This window comes from Pleurodeles waltl, chromosome 7, assembly GCF_031143425.1.
Source record: "Pleurodeles waltl isolate 20211129_DDA chromosome 7, aPleWal1.hap1.20221129, whole genome shotgun sequence".
Taxonomy (NCBI): Eukaryota; Metazoa; Chordata; class Amphibia; order Caudata; family Salamandridae; genus Pleurodeles; species Pleurodeles waltl.
In genome coordinates this window covers 418,363,802-418,388,938 of record NC_090446.1, presented here as the reverse complement: position 1 = coordinate 418,388,938, position 25,137 = coordinate 418,363,802, and the positions used below count along the sequence as shown (strand labels likewise).

General features: G+C 45.9%; 1 protein-coding gene across 3 annotated transcripts in view; it reads right to left on the bottom strand.

Annotated features, from left to right (window-relative positions):
* GSS (glutathione synthetase) overlaps nt 1-25,137 on the bottom strand; it is a 1,684,034-nt gene that overhangs the window by 1,158,767 nt on the left and 500,130 nt on the right. For all 3 annotated transcript variants that reach the window (XM_069243914.1, XM_069243916.1, XM_069243915.1), the window contains one exon: nt 3,814-3,930. In XM_069243914.1, coding sequence (XP_069100015.1) covers nt 3,814-3,930 — 117 coding nt within the window. The remainder of the gene's footprint in view (nt 1-3,813; nt 3,931-25,137) is intronic.

The window sequence follows — 25,137 nt, the reverse complement described above, 5'->3', positions numbered from 1 at the left end:
TATGTTGTTTTGACATACTGTGTTTTCTCGGTGGTACTGTTGGAGGGAATTCGAGAAATTCTATGCAATAACCATGCTGGATAATTGCTAGTACCCAAGTATCTGTTGTTATCTCCTCCCAATGTTTATAAAATTGGCTTAGTCTTCCCCCCACAGGTGTTATGTGATGGGATGTGTGACTTGTAAGTCACTGCTTATTTTGAGGACTTTTGGGGCTTTGGAATTTCCCTCTATTTTTTTTGGAATGGTCCCCCTCTATATTGCCCCCGAAAACTTCCCCGCTGATATTGGCTTTGGTAAGTGGGTCTTGTTTGTGATGTTGTGGTTTCTGTAGGTTGTCCTCGAAACCCTCCCCTAAAAGGTGTTTTGCGAAAAGTGCCTCTGCTCTGCGGGGAGTAGAGTGCGCCCATGGCTTTTGCTGTATCAGTGTCTTTCTTGAGTTTATCAATAGCAGTGTCGACTTCCGGCCCAAACAACTGCTGTTCATTAAATGGCATATTTAGCACGGCTTGTTGAATTTCCGGCTTGAAACCGGACGTGCGCAGCCATGCGTGCCTTCTTATTGTTATTGCAGTATTTACTGTCCTTGCAGCCGTATCTGCTGCATCCATTGAAGACCGTATCTGATTATTAGAGATACTTTGTCCTTCTTCCACCACTTGTTGTGCTCTTTTTTGGAACTCCTTGGGTAAGTGTTCTATCAAATGTTGCATCTCATCCCAGTGAGCTCTATCATATCTTGCCAAAAGTGCTTGTGAATTGGCAATGCGCCATTGGTTTGCTGCTTGTGCTGCAACCCTTTTGCCCGCAGCATCAAATTTGCGACTCTCTTTGTCTGGAGGTGGTACGTCCCCGAGGTATGAGAGTTTGCTCTCTTACGAGCTGCCGCGACAACTACTGAGTCTGGTGTTAACTGCGTTGTAATATAAACTGGATCTGTTGGCGGTGGCTTGTACTTTTTCTCCACCCTTGGAGTTATGGCTCGGCCTTTAACAGGATCCTGAAAGATTTGTTTTGAATGTTTTAGCATTCCTGGGAGCATAGGTAGTCTTTGGTATTGGCTATGAGTGGAGGATAGCGTGTTAAACAAAAAGTCATCCTCAATTGGTTCGGAATGCAAGGTGACGTTATGGAAAGCAGCTGCCCTTGCAATCACCTGTGTGTAAGATGTACTGTCCTCAGGTGGGGACGGCCTGGCAGGGTACGAGTCTGGGCTGTTGTCCGATACTGGAGCATCGTAAAGGTCCCATGCATCGGGATCATCTTGACTCATGGTAGTATGAGTCGGGGAGTGTATCAGTGGAGGTGTTGCTACTGGTAATGTGTGCACTGATGGTGGTGGAGACGGTGGTGGAGTTGTTTTCCTTGCCACCTTTGCCTGTGGCTCCTTGTCCTTTTTCCTTACCTGATTTTGGTTACTAGTGTATATTTTGTGGGTTTTACTTACCTCCTAAGGGAGTATAGCCTCTAAGATATTTTTGGCCCCATGTCACTAAAATAAAGTAGCTTTATTTTTGGTAACACTGAGAATTGTCTTCTTGTGTGTGAGTGCTGTGTGATTACAATGGTATTGCAAGAGCTTTACATGTCTCCTAGTTCAGCCTTGGCTGCTCTGCCTACAGCTACCTCTAGACAGCCTAGCTTCTAGACACTGAATACATTTCAGTCTTAAGGGATAACTGGACCTGGTATAAGGTCTAAGTACCTTAGGTACTCCCTACAGACCAGGCCAGCCTCCTACCGGTCACCTCAAGACATACAAAAGCATCAATCTTATAACATGCTGTTGGTTAATCGACTAGTTTTCAAATAATTGGCAAGACTTCTCTTAAGGACAGTCAAGTTGATTTTTCCATTTCTGTGGGTTCCTTTCTGCTAATATAGCCCTGAATTTTCTCATGCAGGGATTGGGGAATAGATCTTCAGGTGTCTTGGTGGGAGTTACGGATTTTGCAAATGTGTGTGAGGTGAGTAGTATCATGGTCAGTTTTGTCAACAGAATGATCCTAGGCTGGTAAATGTGAACTGGGGAGACATGCCACAGGGGGATTTCGAGCACTCCTCTATTTGCTCTAGAATTTGAGGGAGGTTTTTTTATGTAGCCAATTCCGACTCGGGTATTGTGGTTGAATCCTTTCTCTCCTTCAGGGCACCTATAAACACACTTTAGCATGGGTTTTGCTCCTTGGGTGCTATGGATGGGGTATTCAAAATGTCACCAGTGCTGTTTCCCTCGTTACTGCCTTGATATATGCTCACAGGATTTATGGGGTGAGTGGGCTGTGAATTTGACACAAAAGAAATATTGCTTTATCGTTCTTGACTTTGTTGCTTGTGGTTGGTGAGGGGAAGTGAATCTGCTTGACTTCGGAAAAAAACGGATGAATAATTTGGCTTCGGGATTTTGTTGATCCATACATGCTGACCAGTTGCAAACTTGTTATTTTTGTTTAACTTCCTTAGTCTTTTGCTGTTCATTTTATACTTTATGGGACAAATTTGGCTTCAGTTACAGATTCCAGAGTTATTTTGATTCCTGCACTAGTGTTGCTTGACTGTTGGCCTCAGTGACAGGTAAGTTGGAAAATAGGCTGTGCAAAGGATCATCTGGGCTTTAAGTGGTTGTTTCCTCCCCACCATTTGATGGGTGGTGATGCATGTCACTTGTGTTCTCATCAGCCAAAGTGGGGGCCGTTCACTGCCACACCCCTCACCCCGTTTGTCCAGTCCAGGAAATAATAGTGAACAGCATGAAGACCATGAGCGAGGGAAATAGGGGGAGGAATGGCTGGTGGTGCTGGGAGGCAAGGAAGGGAGTGGCAGCAATAATTCAGCCTAGGGGCATAAGTGTTTCCATACGATTCTGTAGCTTTACAGTTTTTCTGGCACTCCCGAGTCTCTTTCGTGAACTCTGGGAGCCCTCAAATGGCAAAGGGGATTCGGATGGCAGCACTCAGGCGGTCCAGTGGTCTCGATCGCACACCTCTGGTTCCAACAGTGGCCTTCAGAATCACCAGCACCAGGGTGTGAGATCCAAGAGAACCCCGTGAGGTATTGCTTCTACTGCTACAAAGAAGCTAAAGAGCCGAGCAGCAGACAGCCTGTCTTTTTCGGCATATTGCCATTTGCGTGCGTGACTGCGCAGTTCCCAGTCTTGAAAACCTAAAAAGATAACCCAGCATAAGGACCTTATACCGTACTTCACCGGCCCTCCAACTTCTTACGCTGGTTACAGAAACCAGTATTTATTTTGAACCCGTTTGCTTAAACTCACAGCTCCTCTTCTGTGCTGCACACCTCTAGCCTCAATCTGCACTTAGTAAATAGTAAGAGCTATGAATAGTTTACACATACAGAATTTGTGACTAGAAAACTCATGTGCATTTGTGATCAGTTATTTTCTGCTTGGTTTATCTAGTTAAAGATATTGGGGGCGTCTGGTACAGTCACAAACACTAGCTCACTCTCGACTAATATTCAACTAGCTACCCTAAGAATGGAGAAACTGGGGACAGCCAGGTTTCAAGTAGTTGTATTCCCACCAGCCTAAGGGCCGTCGCTCCAAGATGGTAACAGTGATGCGAGGCCCCAAAATCAGAGAGCCTGCCAGTAATCACAATAGTAAAAGGCAAAACAATAATTATTCTAATTGTGTTCTATTTGTGTTCTATTTTGTCACGCGTATCTGGACAGGCAAGACTGGTGCAGCAAGCCGATTTCTACTTAATCACTGCGAAAACTGATATAAAAGTGGGCCTGCCAATCAACCGTGCAAAGAGAAAGAGGAGAATAACAAACACAAAGGTATCCTACTTTTCCGATCCGTAGAGTTTCCAAGCGTTAGCAATGCCATCAGCAATCCCCTTTGATGGGTCGTTAGGCAGCAGTTCTGAGGCTTCCTTGGATCTCCCTAGCACATTCAACACATGCCTGCAAGAAAAACTTCATAGGTGAGGATTCTCAGAGTTGGAAACCAGAAAGAAAACCTCATGTGGCTCCTGACATTTTGCAATCGCTATTCTTCCCTATGCCACGTACAACGCTCTGCTCGCTCTATAAAGTTGTAACAAAATAGTAAATAAACATTTCTCCTCAGGAGAAAATTAGCACTGGCATAATAAAATGGACAGGTAATGACGTGGATTCTCCAAGCTTAACTATTTTAAGAATGACTCAAATATGTAATCATTCTCGTCACATATATCACATGTCCCATGAATGGGCCATTGCTCCGAAGGTGTAAATAACCCACACAGCTAATGGAAAGACCACTTAAGACAAACATTTTCAATATTGTATTGAAATAAAAATGTACAATCCACATTAATTAAAACGTTATCATCACAGAATGTAGTGCTGACGGTGTAGTGCACGGTACAATTTACTTTTTTTTTTAAAGTGCAGGTGATGTAGTTGCAGCTTAAAATCGCATTATGATTAAATATATTTTTCAGTGTTGTCTCAGTAAATCCTCATTCCAAACAGTGATAGTCAACATTTCATCATTGTTGGATAATAAATCTGTAGTTCTCCTCAGAATGAGCATGCTATATTATAGCCTATTAAAAAATGCTACAAATAAAATATCTTGTGCATTTAAAAAGTGACAAAAAGAGTAATACAAATTATCAGGTCAAATCCATAAAAAAGTCCAGCACTCATTGTTTAAAAGAAATCATAGAAAAAAAGAACAAGCTACTTACCTTCGGTAACACGTTTTCTGGTGGATACAGTAGCTACCTGTGGATTCCTCACCTTATGAATTCTCCCAATGTGCCAGCATGTGACGGAAACTTTCTTCCCAGCTCTTCACGTTGACGATGACATCACAATTGCACGGCTCCACACGCGACTCCGTCTGACGTCATTGTGGCAATAAGAAGTCCTTGTCAACATGCTGACGTAAGTTTCACGCGAACAGGTGAAAACCAACTTCACAAGAACAATATATATACCAATCCAAATACAAATATAAAACACAATATTTGTTTATATAAAAACACCAAAAACGTGTGTGTGTATATATATATATATATATATAAATATATAAAACCAGACAGGCAACGGGGAGGCGGGAGGGACTGTGATGAATCTACAGGTAGCTCCTGTGTCCACCAGAAAAAGTGTTACCGAAGGTAAGTAACTAATGGATACAACTACCCGTGGATTCTTCACCTTATGAATAGAATCCCAAAGCAGTACTGTACTCGGAGGTGGGTCCCTGGGTGGTCACACCAAGAAATCCTGCAACACAGAACATGCAAAATGGCCATCCCTCCTAACTTCCAAATCCAAGCAATAAGGCTTCGCGAAAGTGTGGAGGGAAGCCCAAGTTGCTGCCTTACAAATATCCACAACTAGTACACCTCTAGTCACTGCCCAAGTGGCAGTCTTAGCCCTGGTGGAATGGACCCTAATACCCCCAGGAAGAACCTTCTTTGCAGTGATCAACAAATCTTTATGCAAAGAATGACCCACCAGGAACGGGTTCTCTTGTGGACGGCTTTGCCTTTCATCTTGCCCACATATCCAACGAAGAGTTTGTGGTGAATCCTAGTTTGTTTTAATGGGATAACGGGAGATAGCTTAGCCTTTTGGCTTGCAGGCTCGTGCACCTAGTGACTTTTAACCTACTTAGCTTGCTCTGTCTTAGCCCATTTATTTAACTGATTCTTCTAAGATGGCTGCCTTGTTTATCGTTAGGCCCTTTTGTTTAGAGTTATGTTATCAGTGTCACTGCGCTAAGGCATCAACTCAAGCAAAAAAGACAAACTGTAGGTGTTCACATTAGAAATTATCGTTCCAAGCATGTAGTGTTATCTACTGTTGTGGAACAACCTACGTCAGGGGTCCAAGTAGATCTGTATAAATACATCACGCTTTAGACAGATAATCAGAGGGTTTCCAACCAGATACCATCGCTGCTATCGATGCTGCACGTCACCTTGACGCTGACCTGGACTTCGTATTCTTCCTAAGTCTTAGCTTGAGACCTCATTCAAGGTAACCAGGGTTGGGGGCTCCTTCCAGGGACATGCCATTGGCAGATTAGGTTTAGCATACCCAGCTCTCCTCTAGGTAGAAGGATAGGCCTATTATGATAGGGTACACAGACATATGATACACTATGTCTTTCTATGCTAATACAAGATGGTGGGGGTCTTCAGAATCATGACCCTCGTCTTTACAATTCTATCCCTTGCACTGTTCATTATCCTAATCATTGCAGCCCATACGATTTACCATATTGTATTAAATAAAAACTGTTGAAACATTACGGCATCTTCATTATTGCCTGTTTTTGGTCGAGACATGATATATCTGTGAGAAAGCGGTAATCTCCGTTTAACCACAACACTCCTTGAGATGTCATACTTCTGAGTCCATGTGTAAAGGCTGCCACAAATCACCTTTGACTGTTTGGCTTGTTGGTGAGGTGCTGATAGTGAGCCGGATGGGTTTGTACTACAGTTGCAACTTTTTGTAGGATAGGCATACTCACCTACAAACATAAGTACTGTCATCCTTGAACCAGCAGTCTTGCCCAGAGCAAGAGTCCAAACTATGACAAGTTGATCATCAATATGAAAGCCTTTTGCCCTTTCAATGTAAAAACTCAAAGCCTTTCTTGGATCTAGGCGATTAAGTCTTTCCTCCTCCTTTGAAGGATGGGGAGGAGGGTAAAAGGAAGGCAGCGTTATAGATTGGCCCATATGAAAGGGAGTAACAACCTTGGGAAGGAAAGTTGCCCTGGTTCTCAGCACCACCTTGTCAGCATGAAAAGAGGGAAAAGGAGGTTTCACACTTAGAGCCTGGAGCTCACTCACACGCCTAGCAGACATGATGGCCGTGAGAAAAAAACTTTTTCAAAACAAAAAATCTCAACGGGCAAGAATGCACAGGCTCAGACAGTGAACCCATAACCAAATTCAAATCCCATGGAGGCATGAGAAACGTAGTGGGAGGAAACCTGTTAGTCAGGCCTCTCAAAAACCTAACAACTATAGGCAAAAAGCAAAACATCAGACAAATAAGCCTTTAAGGGATCAATTTGCTTATCTCCACACCAAGTAACAAATTTTGCGCATAGACAGTTTAGGTGGAGTGTCGCCTGGCCGATAAGATAACATCCACCATTTCTGGAGGGAGAGAAAAAGAACTCCAGTTCCCCGTTCAATCTCCAGGCATGTAGGTGCAGGCTCAGGAGGTGGGGGTGTTAAACCTGCCCCTGCGAGAGGAGGTCTGCCCTGTGAGGAAGACGGAGCGGAGGGCACAGTGAGTTGGAGAAGGTTTGTGTACCACACCCTTCTTGTCCAATCCGGGGCTATTAAAATGACTTGAACCCGATCTTGGTTAATCTTCCTCAGAACCAAAGGAATCAAGGGTGTTGGGGGGGGGGGTTGGGGGGGGGGGGAGAACGCGTAAAGCAACTGGTCGCCTCAAGACATCTGAAACGTGTCCCCCAACGCTCCCTGCACCGGATACTGGAGGCTGCTGAACGACGGACAGTGCGTGTTCTCCTGAGTGGCAAACAGGTGTATCTGTGGAAAACCCCACATCCGGAAGATGTGAAAAACCAGGTCTGGATGGAGACGCCACTCGTGATCGGCCGAGAAATGCCAACTGAGACTGTCCGCATGAACGTTGAGAACCACGGTCAGATGGTTTGCTACTATGCAAATCCAATGGTCCTGAGCCCAGGACCAGAGCCTTTCTGCAGAGAAGGTACTGCCCTACTCCTCCCTGCTTGTTGATGTACCACATCGCAGTAGTGTTGTCCGTCAAGACTTGAACTGACTGACCGCAAAGGGACGGTAGGAAGGCCTTGAGAGCCAGACGTTTCGCCCGTAATTCTAACAGATTGATGTGAAACATCTGTTCCACTGGAGACCAATGATCTTTGATCTCCAGGTCCCCCAGATGAGCTCCCCACCTTAGAGTGGAAGCATCTGTTATGACTGTGGCCACCGGAGGTGGTAGACAAAACTGCCTTCGTTGGGAAAGGTTGCCGTCCACAGCCCACCATCGTAGATCCACTGCAGCGTCTCTGGAGATGGTTATCGACTCCCCCAGATCCCCTTTATGTTAAAACCACTACTTGCGGAGGCACCACTGGAGAGCGCTCATGTGCCAACGTGCATGAGTGACCAACAGAATGCAGCAAGCGAACACACCGAGCAGATGTAGGACCTTGAGGGCCGGAACAGACGCTCCCTTTGGAAACATTGTAATCAACGCCTGAATGTCCTGAATCCGCTGAGGCGGAGGATAGGCCCGATTCAATGTTGTGTCCAGTACTGCCCCTATGAACAGGAGGTGCTGAGAGGGCTCAAGGTGAGACTTGGGCACATTTACCATAAAACCCAGGTTGAACAACAACCGTGTTGTCATTTGCAAGTGATGCAGCACAAGCACTGGGGACTTGGCTTTTATTAGCCAATCGTCCAGGTAAGGGAATACAGATATTCCCTTCCTTATGAGGTCCGCTGCAACCACCGCCATCACCTTAGTGAAGGCCCGAGGTGCGCAAGTAAGACCTAAAGGAAAGACCACAAACTGGTAGTGTTGTGACCCTACCACGAACCGGAGATACTTCCTGTGCAACTTCAGAATGTGGATATGAAAATGAGCATCCTGCAAGGCAGACACCATCCAGTCTTCCTTGTTCAACACCAGAAGTACCTTTGCTAGAGTCAGCAATTTGAATTTCTCCTGTTTGAGAAACCTATTCAAAATCCTCAGGTCCAGGATAGGCCTAAATCCACCATCCTCCTTGTGAATCAGGAAATATCTCAAATACCATCCCTGACCCCTTTCCTGCTCTGGAACCAACTCCACTGCACCCTTTAACAAAAGGGCTTGCATCTCCTGCTGAAGAAAAGGAGATGATCTTACGAACAAATGAAATGACGGGGAGGGATGGGAGGGGGAAATTCCCAAAAAGGAAGGGCATAACCTTTCCCCACAATATTTAGTACCCAAGTGTCTGATGTGACTAGCTCCCACTCATGGAGAAAATGAAATATCCTGCCCCCTATGGGAGAAGCATGATCCAAGATGGATAGAAAACTAGGGCTGCTTTCCTTGCTGGGTTCCCCCAGAGGAAGAGGATGATGCAGGATGTTGCTGGGCGGCTCCTCGTGTTCTAACTGTCCCTCGCCCTCTAAAAGACCAATAGAGAGGCTTGGCAGGCTGGTGAGTATTGGACTGTAGCATTCCACAAAAAGAGGATCCACGGCCAAATCTCCTAAATCCCCGAAAGGATCTAAAGGGTGTGGATGCTGAAGCCTGTAACCTCAAGGGTCTTGCAGTATCCCTGCTATCTTTAGAACATTCCAAAGCAAAGTCGGCCTTGGACCCAAACAACTTTTCACCATTAAACGGAAGGTCCAACAAAGTTGTTTGAACATCTGTGGAAAAGCCAGAAGACCTAAGCCAAGCATGCCTCCTGGTCACCACCAAAGTGCCCATTGCCCTGGCCAATGAATCCGCTGTATCCAGGCCTGACTGGATAATCTGTTTAGCCGCTGCTTGAGTGTCAGATGTTGAGATAAAAACGGAGGATCCCCAGGAGCAACCCTGTACCTCCTAGCCACAGCCCCGGAAACCACTGGAGCCATGACAGGTTTTCTCCAGATGTCTAAAATGGGCTCAGTAAGGGCATCATTAAAGGGGAGTAGGGGCTCCGCAGAAATAGAGGAAGGATGCAACACCTCCGTCAAGATGTTTGTTTTAATTTCCGATGTTGGTAACGGAAGTTCCAAGAATTCAGCAGCCTTCCTTGGAGTCGGGAAGGCAGGAAACCTCTGCTCTTCTTGAGGCGCTTGGATCGGTTCCGAAACTTGCGCCACCGGCTCCTGAACCAACACGGGTGCAAAGTGAGTCGGAGGACTCGCCGACCTCAATCAGTGACAGCGCCGGAGAAGCCTGTGTACTCTGAGGCTGGGGAGTGTTCGTTGGACTGACCTCCCACACCGTACGGTGACATCTAGGAGGGTACAAAGACCGATCCCTGGAAGAATGGCATAGAAAAGTGTGCTGGCGCCGCTTCTTATGAGATCTCAAAGACTTGTGAGAAGAAGAGTCCCTCTCCTTAGATCTTCGATGACCCTTGTGTCCCCTCTTAGCTTTTGTCAAGAAGAGCTTAGCCTCTCTGTCTTTTAAGGGCTTCGGGTTCATCCTCTGGCAGGATACACACCCCTCCATGTCGTGGTCCAAACTTAGGCACCAGAAGCAGTCTTCATGTGGCTCTGTGACTGACATTCGACCCCCGCACTCAGGACATGGCTTAAAACCTGATTTCTTTGGTGGAGACATTGTAACTAGTACAACAAGACACCTTTGAAACAGTAGCTGTTTGAGAGCCAGGAAAAACCGTTAGCATTGAAGGCACAGAAAAAAGGGAACCAACATCAGCACGCCAGCAAGGACTTCTTTTTGCCACAAGGACGTCAGACGGAGTCGCATGCAGAGCCATGCAATTCTGACGTCCTCGTCGACGCGAAGATCTGGGAAGAAAGTTTCTGTAGAATGCTGGCGCATTGGGAGAATTCATAAGGTGAGGAATCCACAAGTAGTTGTATCCATCAGATTTATGCCCTGTAGCGTCTTCGCCAGCTGGGTACCCACCAATGACGAGGCCACACACACAGCTGTAAATCACATTTCTTTATTCCTCTGTGAACTCCAACATTCTAAAGCAAGCTTTCAATACATTTATTCTAGCGATTACATCACACTGATACAGAGTCCACTGGAAGCCAGAAAGGTAGCATTCTAAATCATGCAAGACTATTGGGGTCATTATGAACACAGCGGTGTTTACCGCCGTGTTCATGCTGGCGGTCATTTCACTGACCGCCAGCCCCCTTCCTGCGCGACGGGGCACTGCACGGGGACCCCTGAGCACCCCTTCCACCAGCCTTTTCCTGGCAGAAGGGGTGCTCATGAGCCCCCGTGGAGTTCACAGAGGAACAAAGAAATGTGATATTTTCCTGCAGTGCTGCCCTGTTGGATAATAATTTCCGTCATCGTCAGGCTGCCTGTCGGCGGTAGCCTGGCGGTCCCTACAGCCTTCATTATTTGGCAGCTGAGACTGCCATGCAGTCTCAGCTGCCAATGTTCATAATGAGGGCCTATATGTCCAACCCCAGGAGTAAGTTGGACAAAAACATTGTGACTCATAAGTAAAAGTTTTACCCAAAAGTGAACCCAAAACATAATTTTGAGCCCGAGAGCTCAGTAACCGCTGGGGTCAATATCGGCCGACAAACTGGACTGGAAAAAGAAAATTGACAACCTAATTTAGGTTGAGAGATGCCTACGCTGGCAAGGCACCGCAATGCTTACTGGAAACCTAGGATCAACAGCAATCGGCGAAATGGCAATCTGTGGTAACTGTATATACAAAACCAGAAGAAGCTATTAGGTTGTTTCTCTTAAAACAAGCAAAACAGCAGGAATCAACAAAAATGACCACCTTGTGGCCACCATTAGTGGAACAACTAGCAGCAATGCGTCAAGGTTGTGCAAGTCGAAAAGAACACCTCTTTCTAGTGGATACTCAACTGCAGATTCCTCCCCTTCTTAATCTCTGCAGGTGCGTGACTGGATCTAGAACACTGTTTGCAATTACTCCTGAGCTGTGGTGACTGGTGTCATTATCATTTGTCACAGCATGGAGCCACATATATGTTCCACCACTTCTTACTCTTAAAACCATAACATTTTCCACACCCTAGATGCAGAGCGTCACTGACAAAGTGAGGATGTCGATGCTGTGCATCATCTAACATCAAGCCTTATTATCATCAAAAAATCCACTTTACGGAACTGGGAGGAGGCATGCACACAGAAATCTTCAGTTAAATAGAGTATCCTCAGGATAGAGAGTGTTACTACAGGTATCTACATTTTTTTTTTCTTAAATGGACACTTTTTACTGCAGATTCCTCACCTTGTGAATTAATACTTAATCAAAGCTCCTTCCTGGAAATGTGCCAGGGAAGTTGACATCACACAAAGAAGTCCTGCAGGACAGTGGACTAAATTAACCCTCAAGGTCCATTAAAATAGTTGAATTTCCAAGAGTCTCTTGAAACACGTGTGGGTGGGCTCTGATATCAAAGGGGATTTGAAGGTAGTCCTTAGTCAGACTTTTTATTCACAGGAATCTACTTTGGTCTTAATGACCAATGCTGCATAAGGTTAGCAGTTAATGATTGCTGTTTTAAATCTGCTGTGTTGTGTGGATCTAACTTCTGCAGCTATTTTGTCCCATTTTCTTGGAAGGCTTTGAGGATCGTGCAACAAACTATAAATTCAATACTGGCTTTGATTGGTAGCCAGATCAGTACTTTTAGAGCAGTCTTGAAGTGGTCTCACTTGCATACGTCAAGACTTTTGTTTTTAGCCTCATTTTGTAGCCTATCTATTCTGGCAATAAAGTCCTGATGGGGCACTACTAGGCCTTTCATCAGTTCCACCCTAAGGTCGGTTTGGAGCAATGAGAGCATTTCACACAGTTGGCAGAAATGGCTATTGGTCCCTTTGATCAATTTTAGAATAAACAGTAGGAGATACCTTCCCAAATTTCACGCATCGTGTGTCAGAATAATGCATATGAAAATTCCCCACACCACTATAAGGTCCAACATCCATCTTATGTCTCGTCTCAGCTGAGCATGAGTGACAAAGCGTTCAAAAAGAACATTATTCTTCGTTTTGCGTTAAGTTGCTATGCAACTGCTGGTGCATGTAGGCAGTTCAGAGGGTTCTTACAACATGTGATTTGCTACCTCAGCCAGGAAGTTTGTCTTTATTTGTATACCTACCATTTCCAACAGGTAGGTAAACAAAGTGCTTCCTCCCCGACATTAGTATAGACTAACCCCATGTGCAGCTCATGTCACCACACAGTGTGTCTCAAGTGTTCAATGACTGTAAAGAACCAACTCAGTTGCCAGTGTCAGGACGTTTGATGGCAGGACAGTTGATCTGTGTGAAGTAAGCACACTCAGTTGCTTTGACTCACACACAATACTGAACCTCAAGGTCACTACACTAAAAGACCACAGCAAACCTTTGTTCCTCTGCAGAACATATAAGATCCCGACTAACAGGAGCCTCACCTCAGTTGAAAGTCAGCTTGGTCCCAACGCTGGAGACAGGAAGACACTACAATTTCTTGAATCACAGTCCATGGTAACATGTTGTATTACCAGCATTAATGTTTGCTTTCTCTGAGACTCTTCCAAAACACTTAAGTGTCTGATCACGGTGTCTCCAAAAATAGCAACATACAGCAAAATCACCGGTAAAGGGATACTTAAATGATTCTGCGGAGTTGTCCCAACAGGTCAGAGAGAGTATAGCAGTAACAACTGGAATGCTCCAGCAGCCACTGAACAGATAAAGAGACGAGGGGTAAGGAACAGAGAGGTCACCAACTTTGAGTCGAACATCATTTTTGAATGTTGTTGTTATAGGTACTGACGATTTAGTCATAATTGTTAAGGAATATGAACTGTTTGGATTAGAGCCACGTGAACTAGCCACCTGTAACTTATTCATCATCAAAAATATATTTCATCCTAAAATACTTCAGGAACTGAATTGTTCTGCATTCATAGCTATCAAGTGGCTCATTGCAGGCGTTGCTTGCACCATCTGGAATGCAGTAGCTAACTTGTACAGGTATTTGGAGCTTTTTCTCAGAAGGGTCAAAACCAGGATTAAGTTTAACACTTTTAGATCACTCTGGCTTGTCAACAAATGGCAAGTATCTGTCTCTTCACCATCCCCTCTATTCGACACTACTGTCCATTTATGACAATCTCCAGCCAGTGCCAGCTTTTTCACCTAAAGTACATTGTTTTCTGGGACTTGTAGTTTCACTTATAACATTGTACTCAGAGGAAAAAATACCAGCTTGGGAAGTACTGTTTGCTAGAAAGGCAGGACTAGCTGAGGATGTGACACACTACTTGGGGATATTTGGCAGCTAACTGCACTACCAGAAGGGTACATTAACTAAGTTGAAACAGAACAGTGCCAAAACCATAGTAGGAAAAATAAAAAAGTGACATTTACCCACTTACTTCTTTGGAAATGCTAGCATATGGCTGAACCTGTTGTGTGGACTGATTAAAGCAAGACATGGCTCTTAAGATTGATACCATAACAAATGCTCATACAGCTGATAACACCTCTAGGAGTCCAGCTGTAATCAGTATCACCGAAACAAGCCATTGTTATACAGTTCTTATGAATCAAAAAGGGATGTGTATCTGGTCAACATAAATGCCACAGTAGTATAGGGACTCAGTCAGAAAATGCTGACACATTTCCTAGCTAGCTCACAGTGCCCCAGCTGAAACCCTTAACACACAAGGTGTTGGACCTGGCCCTTTTACAGGGTCATTCCCAAGACCTTTTGCTTTTTGCCTCCTTATTTTTCTAACCTTTGTTGGCTGACGTTTTGACTCTGAGCACTTTTTCACTGCTAACCAGTGCTAAAGTGCATGTGCTCTCCCTTACAAAATTGGTATGATTGGATTATACCTAATTGGCATATTTAATGTACCTATAAGTCCCTTACCTGGACCTGTAAATTAAATGGTACTAGTGGGCCTGCAGCTCTGCTTGCGCCACCCACTGAAGTAGCATGTCAAACCAATCTAAGGCCTGCTAGCGCAGAGCCTGTGTGCACAGTTTCCTGCCACAGGGACCTGGCATCTAAATTTACTTGCCAGGCCCAGAACTCCCGTTTTACTACATATAAGTCACCCCTAAGGTACGCCCTAGCTAGCGCTTTGGGCAGGGTGCCATGTATGTAGAAGGCAGGACATGTGCCATGTTGCGTGGCCTGTCCTGGTAGTGACAAACAGCCTAACTTAGTGTCTCACTGCTGTGAGGGCTGCCTCCTCATAGGATTGCATTGGAAATGCCCTGCCTTATGTGTAAGGGGTATTGTCTTATTTATGAGGGGTAGCGTAGGCATGTTTAGTATGGTTGTGATAGTGGTGAGAAATGCTGCTTACTGGTGTAGGTGTATTTTTTATTACTATCACAGAAATGGCACTTCTAGAAAGTGAGCATTTATCTGTGCTTATGACTTTGGTGTTTTCCAGCTTGCCTCCAATCCAATCCACGTCTGGGCAGACTGACAGCTGGGGCCTTATGCATACTTCTCAGACAGCCTGAACACAGGGAGGGTGGAGGTGTCACAGAGGTGCATCTACATATTGTAAAGCCTTTCTGGGTTGAGAGAAGGGAGAGGCGGGGCACACCTGCATTTGTAAAGGCTGTGCCCTGGCCTCACACAATAGGGTTGTTTACCCCCCACTGATGTTTGGAGCCTGTGCTGGAGGAGAGAAAGGGCACTCCCAGAACCAGTTGTAACTGGTTGGAACCCCCTCTCCTGGCCATTGTAAAACACACTGTAAACCAAGTAAAAGTACTGGGCAATTTTCCCCACAATTTGAACATCCTTGGGACTTGAAACTGGACACAGAACGCTCATGAATGGACTTACCAGGAAACCACCTTGGACTGCTGCTGCTGTGCTGACCTGTGACCTGCCTGGTCACTAGAAGGGACTGCCACCACCTCCACCCCTTGTGCTGGCCTGTAGCTGGGCCCACCAGCCCTGTGCTTCTCCTTGTTTTCTTGCTTGTTCCCAGGGGCAGGGTGCTGTGGCCCCTGACCCCTGCAACGATCCCTGAGATTGGACTGAAAGCGCTGCAAGAAGCGATGTGTTGGGTGTCCTGGTGCTTTGTTAAAGCGCCCCTCTGCGGATGAGGAATCACCGCCGCAGCCCAGGCTTATAGGAGTGCCCTCACGCTTCACTGCTGTTGAAGTCACCACTGCGGCCAGGGCCGAAGCACAGAGCCGCCGCGCTTTGGGAAGCGCTCCTGTGCTGCTAAAATTCACCACCGCAACCAGGGAGACTGGCGTCCGGCAGCGCACCAAAACCGCACTGTAGGAAAGTACCATCTTGCCTGGCATGTTACCCCCCATATTTCACTGTATATATGTTGTTTTAGTCTATGTGTCACTGGGACACTGCCAGACAGGGCCCCAGTGCTCATAAGTATGTGCCCTGTATGTGTTCCCTGTGTTATCCCTAACTGTCTCACTGAGGTTCTGCTAACCAGAACCTCAGTGGTTATGCTCTCTCTGCTTTCCAAATTTGTCACTAACAGGCTAGTGACTGAATTTACCAATTCACATTGGCATACTGGTACACCCATATAATTCCCTAGTATATGGTACTGAGCTACCCAGGGTATTGGGGTTCCAGGAGATCCCTATGGGCTGCAGCATTTCTTTTGCCACCCATAGGGAGCTCTGACAATTCTTACACAGGCCTGCCAGTGCAGCGCGAGTGAAATAACATCCACGTTATTTCACAGCCATTTACCACTGCACTTAAGTAACTTATAAGTCACCTATATGTCTAACCTTCACCTGGTGAAGGTTGGGTGCAAAGTTACTTAGTGTGTGGGCACCCTGGAACTAGCCAAGGTGCCCCCACATCGTTCAGGGCTAATTCCCCGGACTTTGTGAGTGCGGGGACACCATTACACGCGTGCACTATACATAGGTCACTACCTATGTACAGCGTCACAATGGTAACTCCGAACATGGCCATGTAGCATGTCTAAAATCATGGAATTGTCACCCCAATGCCATTCTGGCATTGGAGGAACATTTCCATGATCCCCCGGGTCTCTAGCACAGAACCCGGGTACTGCCAAACTGCCTTTCCGGGGTCTCCACTGCAGCTCCTGCTGCTGCCAATCCCTCAGACAGGTTTCTGCCCTCCTGGGGTCCAGGCAGCCCTGGCCCAGGAAGGCAGAACAAAGGATTTCCTCTGAGAGAGGGTGTAACACCCTCTCCCTTTAGAAATAGGTGTGAAGGCTGGGGAGGAGTAGCCTCCCCCAGCCTCTGGAAATGCTTTGATGGGCACAGATGGTACCCATCTCTGCATAAGCCAGTTTACACCGGTTCAGGGATGCCCCAGCCCTGCTCTGGCACGAAACTGGACAAAGGAAAGGGGAGTGACCACTCCCCTGACCTGCACCTCCCAGGGGAGGTGCCCAGAGCTCCTCCAGTGGGTCCCAGACCTCTGCCATCTTGGAAACAGAGGTGTCTGTGGCACACTGGACTGTTCTGACTGGCCAGTGGCAGCAGGTGATGTCAGAGGCTCCTTCTGATAGGCTCTTACCTCTCTTGGTAGCCAATCCTCCTTCCTAGGTAGCCAAACCTCCTTTTCTGGCTATTTAGTTCCTCTGCATCTCCCTCTTCACCTTCTGCCAAAGGATCGACCGCTGACTGCTCAGGACACCTGCAAAACTGCAACAAAGTAGCAAGACGACTACTAGCAACCTTGTATCGTTTCATCCTGCCGGCTTTCTCGACTGTTTCCAGGTGGTGCATGCTCTGGGGGTAGCCTGCCTCCTCTCTGCACCAGGAGCTCTGAAGGAATCTCCCGTGGGTCGACAGAATCTTCCCCCTGCAACCGCAGGCAACAAAAGACTGCATCAGCGGTCCTCTGGGTCCCCTCTCTGCACGACAAGCGTGGTCCCTGGAACTCAGCAACGCTGTCCAAGTGACTCCCACAGTCCAGTGACTCTTCAGTCCAAGTTTGGTGGAGGTAAGTCCTTGCCTCCCCACGCTAGACTGCATTGCTGGGTACCGCGTGATTTGCAGCTGCTCCGGCTCCTGTGCACTCTTCCAGGATTTCCTTCGTGCACAGCCAAGCCTGGGTCCCGACACTCTAACCTGCAGTGCACAACCTTCTGAGTTGTCCTCCGGCATCGTGGGACTCCCTTTTGTGACTTCGGGTGGATTCCGGTTAACTTTTCTTCTAAGTGCCTGTTCAGGTACTTCTGTGAGGGCTCCCTGACTTGCTGGGCGCCCCCTCTGTCTCCTCATCCAAGTGGCGACATCCTGGTCCCTCCTGGGCCACAGCAGCATCCAAAAACCCTAACCGCGACCCTTGCAGCTAGCAAGGCTTGTTTGCGGTCTTTCTGCGTGGGAACACCTCTGCAAGCTTCTTCACGACGTGGGACATCCATCCTCCAAAGGGGAAGTTCCTAGTCCTCTTCGTTCTTGCAGAACACCAAGCTTCTTCCAACAGGTGGCAGCTTCCTTGCACCCTCAGCTGGCATTTCTTGGGCTCCTGCCCACTCTCGACACTGTCGCGACTCTTGGACTTGGTCCCCTTATCTTACAGGTACTCAGGTCCGGAAATCCACTGTTGTTGCTTTGCTGGTGTTTGTTCTTCCTGCAGAATCCCCCTATCACGACTTCTGTGCTCTCTGGGGGTTGTAGGTGCACTTTACACCTACCTTTCAGGGTCTTGGGGTGGGCTATTTTTCTAACCCTCACTGTTTTCCTACAGTCCCAGCGACCCTCTACAAGCTCACATAGGTTTGGGGTCCATTTGTGGTTCGCATTCCACTTTTGGAGTATATGGTTTGTGTTGCCCCTATACCTATGTGCTCCTATTGCAACCTACTGTAATTTTACATTGCTTGCATTACTTCCTTTTGCTATTATCTGCATAATTTTGGTTTGTGTACATATATCTTTTTTTATTTCTTATCCTCATACTGAGGGTACTCACTGAGATACTTTTGGCACATTGTCATAAAAATAAAGTACCTTTATTTTTAGTATATCTGTGTATTGTGTTTTCTTATAATATTGTGCATATGACACCAGTGGTATAGTAGGAGCTTTACATGTCTCCTAGTTCAGTCTAAGCTGCTTTGCCATAGCTACCTTCTATCAGCCTAAGCTTATAGAAACACCTCTTCCTCACTAATAAGGGGTAACTGGACCTGGCACAAGGTGTAAGTACCCCTGGTACCCACTACAAGCCAAGCCAGCCTCCAACCGATGAAGCGATACAAGGTTGCTAGTAGTCGTCTTGCTACTTTGTTGCGGTTTTGCAGGCGTCCTGAGCAGTCAGCGGTCGATCCTTTGGCAGAAGGTGAAGAGGGAGATGCAGAGGAACTCTGGTGAGCTCTTGCATTCGTTATCTGGTGAGCTCCCCAAAGCAGAGACCCCAAATAGCCAGAAAAGGAGGTTTGGCTACCTAGGAAGGAAGATTGGCTACCAAGAGAGGTAAGAGCCTATCAGAAGGAGCCTCTGACGTCACCTGCTGGCACTGGCCACTCAGAGCAGTCCAGTGTGCCACAGACACCTCTGTTTCCAAGATGACAGAGGTCTGGGACACACTGGAGGAGCTTTGGGCACCTCCCCTGGGAGGTGCGCTACACAACCGCACTTTCTCCGGGGCATCACTAATTCAAGTTAAGGAGCGAGCGCGCTCCTATCGTGCCCCCGGGGCAAAGCGCAGTCGAAGAGGTGCCCCCGGGGCACCAGAAGGCACCGTCCTCGGTGCCTGCTCACCCTAAAGTGTTGTGGAAGCCGAGAGAGCGGCTCATGCACCGTGCAGGTGCCGCCGCTCCCCAAGAGCAGGAGGAGAGCTCCACCTTACCTTCACTTTGGACAGCCGTCCTGAGGACGCGGGCGGCTGTCTAGCAGACGCAGGGCACAGGGAGTGGAAAGGGAGTTCCTTTCCCCACGGCCACTGCCTTAGGGGCACTATTGCCCCCGTAACGTAACCTGGGCATTCTGGGTGACCCCTCCCCCTCCTGGAAGAGGGCCATTAGAGGCCGGGAGGGGGCCCCATAAAGATCACAGGTCCCAGGAGGGGCCCGTTTTGCACACTAGAGAGGGTGCAGACCGCCCCTCTCCCTCAGGAGACCTGCAAGGCCTTCGTTTTCGCGCATAGGAGCGCCGGGGGCCCCCATATTCCTCCTCCCAGGCACTAGGAGTGCCCTTTTTCCCCAGAAACAGGTACTCTCTTGGCCTACATGTTTTTCCAGTGTTCTTTCTATGGGCAATAGGGATGTATGTTTTCCTGACCTTGCATATACGTTCTAATGTTCCTTTTATGGGCATGTCTAGCTGACATGTATTGTTATAATTGGTAATATGCTCTCTAATATTCCTTCTATGGGTATTTTCCTTGCAAGTGCATAGGACTTTTACTGTAATTCCTGACTACTGCTTATGTTGCAGAATCCTGAGTACTTACGTGTTCTAATGTGACAACTGCATATTCTTGCAGAGTATTAGTAACTTGTGTAACAATCTGACAACTGCTAAGGTAGCAGGGTATTACTTACGTGTAATGTTGGTCTAATTATGTTTTGTGCAATACAGATTATTTTTACAGAGCTCAGTGTTGTGTTTACTTTGTGGTGTACATTTTGCGTCACATGTGTTGTGTGTGTTGTGCAAACGCTTTACACATTGCCTCTGGGATAGGCCTGACTGCTCGTGCCAAGCTACCAAGGGGGTGAGCAGGGGTTATCTTAGACGTGTAACTCCCTTGCCCTGACTAGAGTGGGTAGGTTCTGGCTGGCTGAGGTGCATATCCTAGCCAACCAGAAACCCCATTTCTAACACAAGGGTATCATGGATTTTTTGCAACTTCAAACATAACTACTCAGATTCCCAAGGCACTTGTGGCAACAGATCTACCCTTTCATTGTCACTGAGCGTACCCAAGATGAGGCAAAAGAAAGATGTGAAAATGTCTTTTAAAGCATTTCTTGAAACAATTATGTTCTTGTATAAAAACATGAGCCGAGACTATTAGGTAAACAAGGCAAAGCATGGTAAATAGCATTATGAAAATGGCGGAAAAGAAACACAGTTCAACCATGGTCATTGTGAGATATTGGGTTGTTGGTTAACTAGGGTGTGAGCCTTGGTAAAGCAACAGCCACAATCTCTTGCAGGGTAAACCACAAAAGTCACTAATTTAACCTGTGCTTACCCTGGATAGCCTGGCACAAAAAGTAGAGGCAATATGTCAAATATTTATGCAGTACACAAACAGCAACAAAACACAACACAATAAAAATCCCAAACCAATTCACAAAAATAAGAGAACATTTTAGTAAATTATTTGACACCAAAACCATTAAAATGCTATTAGTAGAACCAGAATTATAATTTTAAAAAGCTTAAGGTTCCAAATAGCAAGTCTTCAGTTTTAGAAAATGGTCACCTGTACATCTTTAACATCACAACAAAGGACACCGGATTGGATGGAGACCTCTTGGGGGTGCAAGACTCACTCAGGCTGGGTCCATGTTTAAGATGATGGGAGCCTGTTATGTCCCTGTGGCTCTGAACAGGAGACCAGCTAAACTAGCCCTTGGAGTGACTTCTGAAGTCCTGGGTGCAGGTGGTGATGCAGGGCTACAGCAGGTCTGGCCTCAAAGTTCCAAGCAGGCTCCCAGTGGCAAAGCAGTCCTTCAAGGTACAGCAGCAGTCTGGCTGAGTACACAGCAGGTCACAGCAGCAGGCAGTCCTCTGAAAGTCCTTCTGCAGGTCCAGTAGTGAACTGAGGAACAAGTCTGAGAGCTCTATTTTTATACCCTGGTGCCCTCCTCCTAGGAGTTGGGAGAAGTTTCCAAAAAGGTTCTCTAAAGTTCCAGGAATTTACTCCCTCCCCTGCCCTGGCTCCTAGCTGACTAGACTGACAATGCAGCGTCATTCAGCCTATTGTGTGGTGGCAGAGTCCAGACTATTCAGTTACAAGTGGGGCTGTGCTTAGCTCCACACCCCTTAATCAATTCAGTTAATGGCCCATTCAGCTCTGCTAATTCCCCCTATTGTGTGACTGTCTGCAGTGAATTCGCAAAGTCCCACCTGTCAGTTAGAGCCAGTCATGTGACTTAAGGCAGGCTGCCGGCACAGAGGGCTAAAGGCAGGAAAATGACAACTTTTTATACGTGGCATTTTCAAACTTGTAATGATAAATCTGACTTTACTATTAAAGAGGGTTTATCATTACAAGTTCATAGATACCAAACAGGATATATCTGCCGCCTCTGGTTTAGAAATTACATCTTATTAATTTTAATAAGGAATCCCCTATGTTACACTATGGGAGGGGTAGACCACTCAGAAGTGAGAAAACTAAGGAGTTTTGCACTACTAGGATATGTAAAACTAAAATGTATATGTCCTACCTTTTAATTACACAGCACCCTGCCCTTTGGGCTACCTACGGCCTGCGTTCAGGCTGCAATGGCAGGCCTGGGACAAGTTTTAAGAGGTTATGCAAGTGGGTGGGACATTAAGTGCTGCAGGCCCACTGGTAGCATTTAATTTACAGGCCCTAGGTATACGGTATACCACTCTACATGGGACTTTCCTGTAAATTAAATATGCCCATCAAAAAATGTTTAGCAGAGGGAGCACAAGCACTTTAGCACTGGTAAAGTGCACAAAGTCCTAAGGCCAACGAGCAAAAATTCTGAAAAAAGTAGGCGGAAGGAAGGCAAAACTTTTGGGTGTGACCCTGTAGAGGGCCATTTCCATCAGTAATGTTATTGTGCTGGTACATTATCATCTGTTTCTGTCTACACTATTGATAGCATAGTGGGAGTACCCTCTGCCAGATCAATTGGGATAGCCCAGACCCCACCCCAAGCCTGGGTAAGATGTACCGAGAAGCCACAAAGCCTGTCTGGTTTAGAGCAGGTTATTGTCCTGTTCAAAGTAGAGGTCAGAATCAGGATCAGCATCAGAGTCAGCCAAGTTATATCTCCGACACTGTTTGCCGCGTTCCAGGATAATCCCATTAGAAGTGCTCCTCTGAAGAATGTGGCACAGATGCTGTTTTCATAATACAAGCACTGTTCTCGTCATACTGTGTCAGAGGTCCAGGTTTGATGTTATATCTCTGCAAGTCCGGAGCTGTCTCCACAACAACAGAATACTTAGGGCATTTCGTTCTGTCTGCTTAGCCTTGAATAGGTCTACAGACTGAATGACAATGCTTACAAGAAACAAGCAGTATGTACAGTGATTTCTACGCACATTATCACCTGAGTGAAAAACCACATGAAAGGTTACTATCAGAAAGCTAAATTAAAATGTGTATTTTAAAAATGAAAGCACTAAGGGTAACACACTCAGTTACAGAGTACAGATGTATAGGGCTGACAAAGACCTAGAGGCAGAAGGAAGGGACAGGTCTGAAAAATCTAAAGCATGGAGGGAAGAGAAAGAGGGTATAAGGGGAAGAATAGCGGTGTTAAAGGCCAATTATGACAACTGAATAGCTGTTAAGAAACAGTGTCTTACCTGGACTTAAAATTTTGCAGGTTGAATGTGCTGTGCATAATTCCACCATCTAGTAGTTGGGTCCCTAATTCTCAACTTTTAGTAGTCCCTCCATCTTTTTTGTTGCTGTTGGGCGTTGATCCCCCTTTGGTGCTTCCTGTGATGTCATATGCTCGTTATGGAAGCTCCCACTCCTGGTTGCAATCTTAAGATTTTTTTTGTTGGTTCTCTTTTTCCATCTTCTTGGTGGAGGTGGATGGGTCACTTGTGAATCCAGAAAAATCTTCAAGCTGAAAAACTACACCTACAGGTAAGAAGGTATTTATTTTGCAATGTGAATATTTTCTCGATTCACAAGCTGTGAATTGATTTTGTAGTGGTTTTGTTATTTTAGCGGTGGTTGGGTCGAAGATGAACTTTGATTTGTAAACAGATGTTTTAACACTTGTCCCACTTGAGCTCCCTTGTTCATTTGAATGTCTATGCAGTAGTGTTTTGTGAATATATGTAGAGATGACCACGTTGCCGACATACATATATTTTGTAAAAGTGTATTTGCTAGAAAGGCAATGGTACTCCAGTTTTTCTGTTTTTCCTGTTGAATGTGCCTTTGGGGTCGAGTTTAGTTTCTGCCCTGCACTTGTGTGGAACAGCTGAATTGTCTCAGCGATCAATCTGGCAATTGTGCCCTTAGTTACAGGTTTTCCCACATTGTTGTCTGCCAACAAGACAAATAGCTGCTCTGTCTTCCTGCTTGTCTTTTCAATGTAGTATATTATGCTGTGTCTTAGGTCCAGTGTGTGTAACACTTTCTCTACTTGATATTTTGATTGGAATTTGTATTGTTTGATTTATGTTGAAGTGTGAAACCATTTTAGATAAGAATTGTGGATCTGTCCTCATGACAATTCTGTCTTTGTGAACCTCTAATTATGGTTCTTCAATTATGAGCGTTTGTATTTCACTCACTCTGCAAAGAAATGTTTTGGCTACTGGGAAAGCTATCTTTAGTGTGAGCATCTTTAAAGTGTCTTTGTGTAAATGCTCAAATGGTGCCTTCATTAATGGAGTACCACATTTAGATTCCATGTGGGTGCAGGTACCTTTTTTTGGTGGTTCAATTTCTCTTTGCTCCTTTTAAGAACCATTTTATTACTAGAGCTGTGAATAAGGTTCTTCCTATTTGACTTCTTGTGCAGGCCACTATTGTAATTAAGTGTATTTTTAAAGATGCATATGTTAGCTTGGAGCCTAGTATGTGTGTTAGATATTTTAACACTACTTTGTCCTTAGTGTTTTCCTTAATAAGCCATTTTAGGACACCATAAAGAGTATCTCTTCCATTTAGCCATGTAACAGTTCCTTGTTGTTGGCTTTCTTGCTTCTCTAACAACAGCCGTTATGTTCTCTGGTAGCTTTAGATGACTGAATTCTAGGCTTCAGGAACCAGGCTGCAAGACACAAAAACTCTGGCTCTGGGTGTATCACCGCCTACTTCTTCCGTTGACTAAAGGGCTTGTTGTGTTGGTAGTTTAAGAATGTTCCCTTGTGCTATTTCTGTCAGCTCTGAAACCCACATCTGACTCGCCCATTGAGGGGCAATTAGTATTAGAATTATTTTGCTACTCCTATATTTGTCAATCACTCTGTGTACAGTGGTATTGGGGGAAAGTGTATGCAAATATCCCTGACCAGTCTACCGACAGAGCATTCACTAGGTATTGGTGGTAGGGTTGTCTGGATTCTAAGTTTTGCCATGTTGTGTTTCTTGATTTGTAAATAGATCTATTTTTATGTGTTCTCCAACTCCAGAAGCTCTTTCCGAGTACTCCTTGATGGAGTTCCCATTCAGGAGAGCATGATGCTTGTCTGCTCATTCTGTCCACTTTTACATTGTCCTTCTTTGGTAGACGAACAGCTGTTATCTCCATTTTCCTCTGTATTGACCACTTTCAGATTCCTGGGTCTAGC